At 36.8% G+C, this 12,350-nt stretch overlaps 1 protein-coding gene across 2 annotated transcripts in view; it reads left to right on the top strand.

The window, feature by feature from the left end:
• The window catches only part of LOC128019791 (collagen alpha-3(VI) chain), a 50,175-nt gene that overhangs the window by 36,265 nt on the left and 1,560 nt on the right, over window positions 1-12,350 (top strand). The window contains exons 11-43 of one of the 2 annotated variants that reach the window (XM_052606010.1): window positions 106-440; window positions 585-663; window positions 863-1,008; window positions 1,138-1,230; window positions 1,334-1,387; window positions 1,631-1,702; window positions 1,852-1,878; window positions 2,169-2,213; window positions 2,306-2,359; window positions 2,454-2,516; window positions 2,638-2,703; window positions 3,113-3,166; window positions 3,493-3,528; window positions 3,681-3,743; window positions 3,956-4,018; window positions 4,145-4,207; window positions 4,511-4,573; window positions 4,775-4,825; window positions 5,588-5,623; window positions 5,761-5,823; window positions 5,903-5,965; window positions 6,331-6,363; window positions 6,475-6,511; window positions 6,655-6,666; window positions 6,777-7,270; window positions 7,401-7,503; window positions 7,644-8,345; window positions 8,476-8,575; window positions 8,724-8,776; window positions 8,858-9,118; window positions 9,794-9,874; window positions 10,437-10,517; window positions 11,957-12,142. In XM_052606010.1, the coding sequence (XP_052461970.1) occupies window positions 106-440; window positions 585-663; window positions 863-1,008; window positions 1,138-1,230; window positions 1,334-1,387; window positions 1,631-1,702; window positions 1,852-1,878; window positions 2,169-2,213; window positions 2,306-2,359; window positions 2,454-2,516; window positions 2,638-2,703; window positions 3,113-3,166; window positions 3,493-3,528; window positions 3,681-3,743; window positions 3,956-4,018; window positions 4,145-4,207; window positions 4,511-4,573; window positions 4,775-4,825; window positions 5,588-5,623; window positions 5,761-5,823; window positions 5,903-5,965; window positions 6,331-6,363; window positions 6,475-6,511; window positions 6,655-6,666; window positions 6,777-7,270; window positions 7,401-7,503; window positions 7,644-8,345; window positions 8,476-8,575; window positions 8,724-8,776; window positions 8,858-9,118; window positions 9,794-9,874; window positions 10,437-10,517; window positions 11,957-12,142 (3,732 nt within the window). Of the gene's footprint in view, window positions 1-105; window positions 441-584; window positions 664-862; window positions 1,009-1,137; window positions 1,231-1,333; window positions 1,388-1,630; window positions 1,703-1,851; window positions 1,879-2,168; window positions 2,214-2,305; window positions 2,360-2,453; window positions 2,517-2,637; window positions 2,704-3,112; window positions 3,167-3,492; window positions 3,529-3,680; window positions 3,744-3,955; window positions 4,019-4,144; window positions 4,208-4,510; window positions 4,574-4,774; window positions 4,826-5,587; window positions 5,624-5,760; window positions 5,824-5,902; window positions 5,966-6,330; window positions 6,364-6,474; window positions 6,512-6,654; window positions 7,271-7,400; window positions 7,504-7,643; window positions 8,346-8,475; window positions 8,576-8,723; window positions 8,777-8,857; window positions 9,119-9,793; window positions 9,875-10,436; window positions 10,518-11,956; window positions 12,143-12,350 lie in introns of those variants that run through there. The other variant, XM_052606009.1, reaches the window with a different exon arrangement.

Genomic DNA, 12,350 nt, shown 5'->3' with positions numbered 1-12,350 from the left:
AGTTTTTTTTTTTTTATATATAGTGTGAGAGTATATTTTAAGTGTTCTGAACAGAGGTTTACTCTTAATTTTTATTAATTCCCATCTGTAACTCTTCCCTGGCAGAATGCAAGTTGGATGTTCTTGTCGGGTTTGATGTGGCTTCACAGAACATCTTTGCTGCTCAAAGGTCACTAGAGAAGAAGGTGGCTAGTATTCTCAAACACATTACCCAGATGCAGCCCATCAGCTGCACTTCTGGCCAGGTCCCCTCAATACAAGTGGGCATGCTAGCGATGGACTCAGCCTCCGAGCCTGTTCAGATGGACTTTACCAACAGATACACAGAGCTTCTTGAGCCCTTCAAGGCCCTCCGAAACCGTGGGCCTTTTGTTCTAAACGGTGCAACAATCAAAGCTTATGCTGATAGATTCAAAAGTCAGCCTTCAGATAGTGTCAAGGTACACCCTTTTCATTCTTGGCTAACTGTAACTTCAAAATCCAGTCATATTGTATATGCTGTATGTACTATATAACTCTGTATATTTATAGACAATTATATGTATGTAGAAATGTTATTAATTATCTTTTTACACCCATTAAAGGTTGTGATCCACTTAACTGATGGATTAGATGCCCAATATAACATTCTGAAAGAGAGAGTTGATCTGATGCGTTCAGCTGGTAGGAATAATCATGATTATACATATGAAAATGTCTGATGAATTTCATTACTTTACACTCAAATATCTATAGGTTGTATGTTCAGTTTCTTTATTTCCCTATTCACCAATACTTTTGGAAAGTTTGTTGTTGATGATGAAATTTCAGACATCTCACAATATGTTACCACTCACATTTTAATATAAATTTTTTTCTTAAGGTGTCAGTAGTTTCATTCTTGTTGCCCTGGAGAGAGTGCCACAATTTGAGGAAGCAGTTCTCTTGGAATTTGGCCGTGGCTTTAGGTACACACGACCTCTGCGTGTAAACCTCTTGGACTTGGATTATGAACTTCTGGAAGAACTGGTAAGCACTGGCCTCATTACTGTCCTCATTCAATTTGCAAACTAAGGAATAACCTACTGTGTGTAGGAAAACAAAAAGAGATGAATGTGTTTTCCTAATATGATTGTGGTTGTCTTTTTTTTTTTAAAGGATAACATCGCTGAGCGGGAATGCTGTTCTGTTCCATGCAAGTGTAATGGCCAGAGAGGGGACAGAGGAGCTGTTGGTGTTTCTGGACCAAAGGTCAAATTCATTCTTCGAGAAACAACATATTTTAGACTAGAACACAGGTGAAAATTATAAAATTTCTCAGTGTTTGCTTATGTCAATGTTTGGTTGTCTACAGGGTAAATCTGGTGGTCAAGGGTTCAGTGGACATCCTGGTGATGAAGGTGGTCCGGTGAGCATCAACTAATTATCTACTATGAATATGGAAAATGATTTAAAAAGCATAACACTTTTTTAATCCATAACACTGGAGTTTCTTTACTATTTATATAATGATTTTGCTAAAAAAAAAAAAAAAACAGAAAAAAAAAAATGATTTGTCATCAACACAAGATTTCATCATGAAAAACCTGAAACTTGGCTGTTGTCATATTAACAAAAATGCAATATTTGTGCATCTGGCATGTTTTCTCAGGGAGAGAGAGGTCCACCTGGTATAAACGGAACTCAAGGATTCCAAGGATGTCCAGGTCAAAGAGGTATTAAAGTAAGTTGAACTAATTTCAACTACAGAGGCTCTTTGTGAAAAAAAAATTATATATATATATATATATATATATATATATATATATATATATATATATATATATATATTTAATGTGACTAATCCAATGTTTTTGTTTATCTTTTATTTAGGGATCTCGAGGATACAATGGTGAAAAGGTAAAAACTCCTTATATAAATAGTGCTTTTGTAATCATTTCATAATAATCAAAGTCTCTTTAAGGCAAGTCATGTCACTCGCTGGCTTCTAGCGGCAGCTGCACTGATTAGCGAATCGCTCTTTCATTCAGAAGGCTTCCTGCATTTTTCCCCATTCAAAACGATACGAGTGACATGTCTTGGGTATTCTATAGTCTTTGTAATAAATAATTATACATTTCCATTATTAACAGTAACATTTAAATTTCATTACAAGTATATATTTAATTAAAACTTTTTTTTTCCTCTAGGGTGAAAATGGAGAGATTGGTTTAGATGGAATCAATGGAGAGGAGGTCAGCTATTTATCATTTAGCTGTCAGTGATCAGTTTTACAATGGTTTGTACAAATCTTTGCGAATGCCAGTTCAAAATTGTTGTCTTTTAGGGAACAAGTGGTGTTGTTGGCCCTCCAGGAGATCGAGGAAACCCTGGCGAAAGGGTAAGTCATGTAGAATATAGTCATGGGTTGAGACTGTGGAATATATTCAATAGAAATACATTTGCTTTATCTGATCTTTTTTGTGTGTTTAAAGGGGCCTAAAGGGGCTAAAGGCCAGGCAGGAGATGTTGGTCAGACTGGAATCCGTGGTGATCCAGTATGTATAATATAACTAGTCAAATGTGTCTGCTTTCTTATTTACTCAAAAATTTGACTTAATTTAGAATGAGTATATCTTTCTTCATTAAGTAAGGTTGATGCTGTTGTTGTTGTTTTAGGGCATCCCCGGAAGAGACAACAACCAGAGGGGACCAAAAGGTGATCCAGGCGATGCTGGCCCACCGGTATGGTCAAATTTTCTGTTTTATTTTTTTAAACCTAGTTGCTACAGTATGTTATTCCCGTGGATTCCATTTATTTCATTATGTCTGTTCAGGACTGTAGCACGTTCATGGATCAATATTGTAAAGTACCACGCTTCATTTCAGCTTCATTTATAGTTCTGCACTATAATTATAATCTCATAGAAGTTGTTTTATTAATTATTTCTCAATCGATTAAACTATTATTTTTCATTACATGTAATTTTAGTCTCTGGCCATGGTCAAACTGTAAGACTTTGTCAAGCTCTACATATAGTAGTAGTTACTACACATTTTGTTAGTGTGTACTATTAAATCTGTGTTTGTATCAATGTGAATAAAATCCACAACTCTAATGCGACCTTGAAGTTCATGAAAGTGTTTTCTTTAGGGAGAGCCAGGGGTGGACGGAAATAAGGGAGGTGCTGGTGAACCAGGGAGACAGGTATGTGTCCCCGACCAAAGAGAATGTCTTTTCAAACTTAACCAGCAGTACTGAATAGGATAAGATTATTTCAGTCAGTTCATAAATAATCTCTTAAAGCCCGAAAACAGTTCAATAAAATCGAAAGAGTCTAAAGAAATGTGTACACTGATATGCGATAAAAATACATTTTTAATTTGACTTTGATTATTAGAACTTATCTCAGTTTTAAGCCATGTTGTCTATGGCAATATATTTATTTGAAATGTTATGTGTAAGATGCATGAAATGTTGAATGACAGATGTTCTGTTCATAATCTTATTCACCCTCTTCTCTTTTGAAAAAGGGCCCTGATGGTAGAAGAGGGCCTCCTGGTCAAGCTGTGAGTAGACATTTCATGCCATTGATGGACATAAACATTATTTAAACACTCACATAGAGGTCCATCAAAAGCTGCTGCTTATGGATTCAACGGTTTATTCGATTTATTAGAATTTTTTGAAGGTTTATTAATGGCCCTGTTGCATTTTTTAGGGTGCTCCTGGAAAGCCTGGAAGCGACGGTTTACCAGGAGAGAGAGGAATTGGGGGATCTCGGGTAAATTAAAATAGTAGAAAAAAAAAACAAGACATGTTTCCTATGACATGTTGTACATGCATGCATAATGGTTAAATCTGCTTTACAGTCTGGATACATTTATTTATTTTGCACAAATTTGCAAACCTGCCTTGCTATAAATTTGTAAATATTATTATCAAATAGAAAATATATAATACATAATATAAATATTGTTTATGTACTTGATTAAGGGTCCTACTGGACCAATTGGAGCACCTGGTCTTAGAGGAGAGGATGGAAACCCTGGTCCAAGGGTAGGAAGTCCAAGAATGTTCTTTTTCTTTTTCTGCTACTAAAACAATAATTGAATAAATTATTATGACAATTTGTGTGCAGACAAAATGTTTAATGCCAAATGTTTGATTTATGTATTTATTTAGGGGCCAGGAGGACTGCCAGGAACGGCTGGAGAAAAGGGTAGAAGAGGCACTGTTGGCCGTAAGGTAATGATTACTTTAGCAACGTTTATCAATTCATTGCCAGGCAGTTGCACTCTCATGCTCTAGTTATCAATGACAAGCTTAAGAAATTGATTAAAGAAAATATCTTAATATCAAAATAACTTAAAGCTTCTGGGGAGTTTGTACTTGTACAATTTGGGAAGAGGAAATTCCATTACATTTTTGTTTCAATGCATTAGTGTGAGAAGTAGGGCACTCTTTCAGTTGTTAAATGTATAACAATTGCACCTTTTATACATGATTATTTATAAAACTATGATTGACATTTTCTCCTTCACTCTAAAGGGTGAACCAGGAGAGCCAGGACCTAAAGGTGTAGTCGGACCCCTGGGACCCCGTGGGGAGCCTGTAAGAGAGGAGTCATAGTCTGCACCAGCCACACCAAATACATTTCATACATTGTAACAACACAGATAATGTCCATCAGCATTATTATATGAGACATTCACAAATAGATTGGATAATTGTAAACATAGCACGTTGTTCATTTATCAGATCACTCTAGTGTACATCAGTCATTTAGTAATTTAGAGTTTCCTGTGTATACAGGGTGAGGATGGAAGAGATGGGTTTGGTACACCTGGTCCCAAAGGAAGAAAGGTGAGTGTGTGTATAAAGTTGAAACTATTTTTTTCATGCTTTCTCAAATAACCATAAATAATAATTGCACATGCACCTGTGGAAAATCCCAGAGTTTACAGGCAGTAGGCAATTAAAGTTACACTTACAATATCTTGAAACATTAACGAGACCTTTCTCACCTGCTTGAACATGCAATAGTCCTGCTGCAGGGAGGCATGAGGACTGCAGATAAACCAAGCGATGGCCAGAGAAATAAACTGCTATGTCTGTAATGAATGATATGTAAGACAGTGCTACAGGTACACAGGAAGGACAGTTGAAGGTCTGTGCAGTGGCACACCACGTGAAACCCTCAAATATGTTAGAGAGCTTGTCTTGGTGGACAAATTGAGTAAAATCTCACAGCAAGAACTGGCAAATCTGGTGCAGTTCACAAAGATGAAATGCATTGTGGTACCTACTTAGTGCAGCTGTTGGCCACGTAAGATACTCACTGCAACTTTTGATATAGACCCCCCTTTGTTTAGGGACTCATTTTTCCACTTCTGTTTATCAAATGCCTGTGAAACTTGTTCAGTTTATGACTCAGTTGTTAAATCTTTTTGTGTTCATACAAATGCTTACACATTTTTAAGAGATTTTCTTAAAAGCAGATCCATGTGAGCGGATATTTATTTTTATGTTTTATTCTTATTTTTTCTTTCCTTTTCTTTTCTTTTTTGCTGAGTATATACATATCAAAAAGTATTTTACACTGAACACTCTTTAATTTTGTTTTAGGGTGATGAAGGTTTCCCTGGTTTCCCCGGTCCAAAGGTGAGATTACTGAAGTTGTCTGCACTCTTGAATGTTTTACAGTACATACAGTACCTTTTCTACTAATGCACTCTCTTCAAATTTTGCTGTGCAAAACAATAGAAGTAACTAAATGTTAAAACTGAATTGATTCAAAGGGTGAAGCGGGTGACCCTGGTTCAAAGGGAGGACCTGGACCTAGAGGAAACAATGGCCAGAGGGTGAGTACTGTTGATTTAACAACTTTTAATAAGGTCTTCATATCCATACTGCCGATAATCGCTGCTGATATGTTTGTAGGGTACCTCAGGGGAATCTGGTGGACCTGGACAAAAGGGAGACACTGGATACCCAGGGCCCCATGTAAGCACCATATATAATTTGCTTTAAAAGTATATATATTTATATATATATATATATATATATATATATATATATATATATATATATAAAACTTTGTTACAAATCTTTAAATACAGGAATGTTGACTTAAATTGAGGTGACTAAGTTGAGGCATGACTAGGGATGGTCTTTCTTACAAAGTGTACAATTCTCTCTATAAGAGAATAAGCTTGGATTTCCGCAAGCTGTTACCAATTTTCTTTTTTTCATCTTTTTTCTTTACTAGTGACAGACATTAGTGTGGCACACAAAACTGCTCAGTAGAATAAATACAGATGTGTTCAGCTGTTTAGAAAGTGTTTTTTTTTTTCTGATGTCAAAAACAGGGCGAAAGAGGATCCAGAGGAACTGGTCCGGTGGTGTGTATTTTGTTCCTTTCTTTCACTGTACAATTGTCTTTATTGTTTAGTCCTACTTACATGCTTGGAACATTAATGTCAATTTTTTTATATTTTTTTTTGCCCTCACAGCCATGTGATCTGGTCAAGAAAATTAGGGATAACTGTCGTAAGTATAGTGACTGTCCAGTGTTTAATAATACTGTCTTTCTTATAGTTTAAATTATATCTTTGTATGCTTTTTTTATAGTTGTACTTTTAGGTTGTGAAATCTTACTGTATTTTTTGTCTCTCTCTTTTTTTTTTTTTTAGCCTGCTGCTATGGTAAGTGAATAATGAACTATCTCTGCATTTGCACTGTACTTTTAGGGTCACAGTTTAAAGCACTCATTGCATAGCTGTTCCATTCAGCTTTTGAGTTTCTATTTCCTCAGGTGCTCAGGAATGTCCCCTATACCCTACTGAGTTGGCCTTTGTCCTGGATGCATCAGATGGTGTAACACGCTCTACTTTCAACAACATGCGGGACACTGTTCTGCGCCTGGTCAGTGACATCACTATTACTGAGAGCAACTGTCCCCGAGGTGCTCGTGTTGCGCTGGCGCTCTACAACAATGAGGTGACTACTGAGATCCGCTTTGCAGATGCCCAGAAGAAGCGAGCACTTGTTGAGCGAGTTCAAGGGCTCCAGACTCAGCTGACCCGTAAGCAGCGCAGCTTGGAGACAGCCATGAACTTTGCTGCACAGAACACGTTTAAAAGAGTTCGCAGTGGGTTCCTTGTGCGCAAGATTGCGGTTTTCTTTGTCAACGGCCCTGTTACAACATCTCAAGATTTAAGTGCTGCTGCTCTACGCCTCTATGATTCAGGAATTTCCTCTTTGTTCCTCCTTAACCGCGAAGATCGCCAACTCAGAAGAGCCTTGCAGGTAGGGGCAGTAGAAGGGCATTGTAATTTGTGTCTAATAATGTTATTATTATTTTTTTTATTTTTTTGCATCACTGTTGGTAAAGGTTTTTATTAATGCAGTATGCTTCCTCACACATCTGTGGTTTCAGATTAACAACACCGCTATAGCCCAGATTATGGTTCTGCCCTCACCTGGAAGTGCTGAATACAACAATGTCATCAAGAAGGTCATGACCTGCCATATCTGCCTGGGTAACACTATGCACAATATCATCATGCACAACAGAGTTCAGCAAACAAGAAAAGCGACCAAACTTTCTTAAAATACCGAAACAGTAGCAACAGAGAATGTTTGAATGTCAGTTTTCTTCTTAAACTTTTTTTCCCCCCAGACTTCTGTGCCCCGGATCAGATGTGTGATTATGTCCCACCGCGTAGAGTCCGAGACCGAAGGGATCCCACAACTGACTTGGACATCGACATGGCCTTCATTCTTGATAGTTCAGAGAGCACCTGGCCCTCTGTCTTCACAGAGATAAAGCGATATGTGGCTTTAATGACGGAACAGCTAGAGATGTCCCCTGATCCAGCCAGCACTACCCATCATGCTCGAGTAGCACTTGTTCAGCATGCACCTTATGAATACTTGCACAATGGCAGTGGCATTCCCATCAGCGTGACCTTTGGTTTGACAGATCACAAGTCACCCAACAGTGTCCGAAGCTTCCTACAGGATAAGGTGCACCAGCTGGAAGGAGGACGTGCCCTTGCAGATGCTCTTGAAGGCACTGTTGAGCATGTGTTCGAGAAGGTGCCACATCCCCGCCATTTGAAGGTATTAGTTCTGTTTGTGACTGGACCAGTTGAGCTGCATGAGGAGAGGATAATAAGGGCTGCCACTGGAGTTAAATGCAAAGGATACTTCGTAGTGGTGATGGCAGTTGGAAAGCTGTTCAGTGCAGGTGATGTCCGTGTCCTGGCCCAAGTGGCAAGTGAGCCTTCAGATGTATTCTTTAAGAGGGTGGATAGACCTTCAGGCTTCTATGACGACCACATTCAGACATTTGCCAGACTGTTGCCCAAGTACCTCGGCCGTGAGTCAGAGGATTTTTTTTTAAATGCTCAAAATGTCTATTGATATACAGTATTAGCCGTTACTAGTCATTTCACACCAGGTTTTCTCTAGTAACTGTTATTAACAGTTTCTTCATTCTTTCTGTATAGTTGAAAATGCGTTCTACCTGTCACCTGAAGTCTCTAAAAAGTGTCAGTTGTATCAGAGTGACCAGCCACACAAAATCCCATCCAGTTTGCCACAAACAGAGTGAGTATATTGATGAGCAATGTGTTCTGTAAACCGCATACAGTATGTGCATTATAAATGTTGCTTCTGCACAGACCAAAAACCATTCACAAGACAGTATGAGTCGCTAAATAATTTCATTCACTATGGTATCTTTTTTTTTTTTCAGGAAACACCAGAATCATCATGGACAGCAGGAGGTTCATGACAGAAAACAGATAGGTACTGATAGTATGCATCAGAGGTTGTGGGTATTCAAATCTGGTTCAAATCTGGTCACACTGTGTGTATGTTTGCGTCCAGAAACAGGTATGGAGAAAATGCATCTGGTTAATGTCACCTCCAGCGGATTCGCCCTGCAGTGGTTGAGTGGTGATTCGAAGGCCACCCATGAGGTTACTGTGACTCGCATGAAGGATCATACTCTAGTGCTGAGGAAAAATATGACTGGCAACCATCTCTCCATTTCTGAGTTGGAGGCCTCCGAAACCTATAACGTAGTGGTCAACACTCACAGTTTCAATGGTCATGTTGCCAGCACCTACAAAGGCATTGTTCCTACAAGTGAGCTCATGTTTTTTCACATAAATTAATCTGTGTGATTATGAATTCAAGGAACATGTTTTGTAGTTGTGATTTATAAGTATGAATTAATAAGTACGGAAATTAAAAAGTAAAATTCTGTCATCTACTTCCCTGTGAAGCATGATGACTTTTGTATTTCTGTAAAACACATAACTAGTTATGGACAGTATCTGGACAGATTGTTCTTTTCCATTCATTGATTAAGTTAGTTTTTTTTTTTAATTGCTTGTGGTACATATATGATAGATGATAATGTACAAGAGCTTTCTCATTTTCATAAATCAGGAAACAGTGTATTTAACTCAACAAAAGGAGAAGAAATGACGCTAATTTGGTTAGTGAAGGTGATTTGAGAACTGTGCTGGAAAATAAGATTTATAGTCTATTTCTCACAGAGTTATTGGGTTTTGACTTATAACGTGGACTTGTTTTTCTTATTTTCTTATCAAAGATGTTTAGCCCTAGTTCTTATTTTCTAGCTCAAAAAGACATTCTATGCTGTATGTCCTAGTATTTCATGTTCCCTGATTTAGAAATTCGATCATTTCAACATTAATAGAGTGGATTAAGATATTTATTCATTCATTCACAAGCTGTTCTTTTAATGTTGGTCAGTGCAGGATGCTTTAACTTTATATTCATTCTTCTGAACAGAATCAGCACATCTGAAGGTCCTTACTGTAAATGATGTGATGGGTATTGCACCAACTGCACCCTTGAGTAAACCAGACACAAGTAAGTGAAAGATCTTTTTTTTTTCACAGATTATACCAAATTATGATATACTGTAGTTAGTACAACACAGCTATATGTTTTTTATGACTTTTAAATTGTAACATAGAGCTAGCACAGAATTTGAATGCGTTCAATCTGGCAAGAAAACTGAGCATGCCCAGATCTGACTAACATCAAATGTGTCTTTTTTAAACATAATCAGCAGAACAAAAAATTCTTAATGTCAGTGAAAAAGTGGGGATGATTTCCACTGCACCCTTGAGTAAACAAGAAATTATTAAGTGACAGAATATATCAACAGGATAATTTTTAATTTTTTTTTTTACTTTCTATAAATTAATAGAAATTAAATTGTTTAATCATTAATTTTATAAATGAATAAATAAACTTTTGTTAAATACCTACATTTTTCAATAAAGTATAACATGCAAAGTGGAGTAAATACTGTTTTGATAGACCTTGTACACAACTACACAATTTTGTAAGAAATGATGTAGGCCTATTATGACCAGAAACTGTGCTTTCTGCAGGATCTAGTTAACCTCAGATTTCTTTTGAACAGAATCAGCAGAACAGAAGGTTCTTACTCCAAGTGAGGTGATGGGGATCGAGCCCTCTGCACCCTTAAGTAAACCTGAAATTAGTAAGTGAAAGTGTTTGCTCAATAATTCATATAAGCAAGAGGATTTTACTCCAATACAGAGAAACATTCACAACACAGCTTTTGTATTTGGAATCAAAGTTTTTATAAAACAAACACTATGAACAGACTACTAATTCATTCTTAATGTATTTATACATGTTTATTTTGATGGTCCTTCTTTTAATACTTTCATGTATTTCAGAGTGCAAGGATGAAAGCATTAATGTTGGCTGAAATGAATGAGCTTTGTGAGATCTAATTAACTGAGATCTGGTCTTTTCAAACAGAAACAGTAGAACTGAAGGTTCCGAGTGAAGCAATGGGGATTGTGTCCTCTGTACGCTTAATTAAAAAATTTTTCATTTGCTTGTTTGTGAGCATTACATTTTTTTCTTCGTAAAACATCTTGTTTAAATCACACATGAAAGCAGCATTATGGGTGCTTGTGTATTAAAAAAACGTCATTAGGGGTTTCTTGTGTATTAAAAAATCAAAAATCAAATGTCTGCCTTTACAATAGATTTTTACTGATTGTTTAAAAGACAAAATAATAGATCAATTTGTAAATTTACAAGTCAGATATTAAAGATGTGAAAGGGTGTTTTGGAGAACCTGTACTGCAAATGATTTTCTTAATTCTGTAAGAACAGAAGCTATCGGCATTGCAAAACAATGAGATCGTTGTTTTTAGCAGCTGGTAATAGGGAACCCTATTTAATTTTGGGAAGTTTAACTTTTAACATAAATGCATCTACAAAAACTAATAAACTAACTTAAATTGTATTGAACTAGCCAGCGTTTTACCTGATAACCGTGTAACACTAACTTTGAGGGGGGAAAAATGGTTGTTTCACATAAAAGGCAGGTTTATTCTGTAGGGGTTATAAAACAGAGATTTGTGAAATTGGCACAGCACAGACACAGTCAATGAGACTGCCTTTACAGTAATTACCTGCAGATGTATAGCACATAAATCTGTTTCAAAGTGCTTTTGCAATCAAGGTCACTGTTTTTTCTTGTGGTACTTTGGTCCAGTGACCAGCTATTTAAACTGACAGTGCTGATAATACTAATGAATGCATTTAGAAACATGATTACTGTATGTTCTCTATTACTGTATGATCCCAAGATATTTTAAAAGGCCATAATGCCTTTGTAAATAGCAAACTATATGTATTTTGACTACCTTTGCATATATAACATAAAACAACATTTTAGCATTACAGTTTGAATTCTACCTTGATTTGAAAATGAAACAATTTACATAATCTTGATTTTAATCCAGCTAACCCATCAAAATAACAAGATAATTCATTTAAATGAGCTATAATCACCTCATTTTTACCGACTGTACTGTATGTTCATTTTACTGACAAAACTAACTGTCCTTTTCTTTCCTCTTTCATGGTAAACCCTCTCTGTTTGTTTGCATGTTTCAGTTAGCAATCTTATGGACCCATGTTCACTTGACTTTGACACTGGACTGTCATGCAGAGATTACCAAGCTAAGTGGTACTTTGACAGAAAGAATGGATTCTGTACACAGTTCTGGTATGGAGGTTGTGGAGGAAATGACAATAGGTTTGAGACTGAGGCTGACTGCCTCAAACACTGCATGAAGACAGGTATGTGCGCCCTTAGACCCCTGGACGCAAGCACTGTAGCGACTAATTGGTCCTAGTATTTCTATTTCGAAGACTTCATGACTAAGCAATAGAATTATTGAATTCATAAAATCTATAAAAGCTGAGTAGAGGTTGCAGTACTCAAGGTCTTAAATTCTCAAATCCCAAAACAGGATGCAACTGAAAAAAACGATAGCTACAAAATCAG

The sequence above is a fragment of the Carassius gibelio genome, chromosome A9 (assembly GCF_023724105.1).
Source record: "Carassius gibelio isolate Cgi1373 ecotype wild population from Czech Republic chromosome A9, carGib1.2-hapl.c, whole genome shotgun sequence".
NCBI lineage: Eukaryota > Metazoa > Chordata > Actinopteri > Cypriniformes > Cyprinidae > Carassius > Carassius gibelio.
Note: the sequence above shows the minus strand (reverse complement) of the source record. Positions and strands in the feature narration are given on the sequence as shown.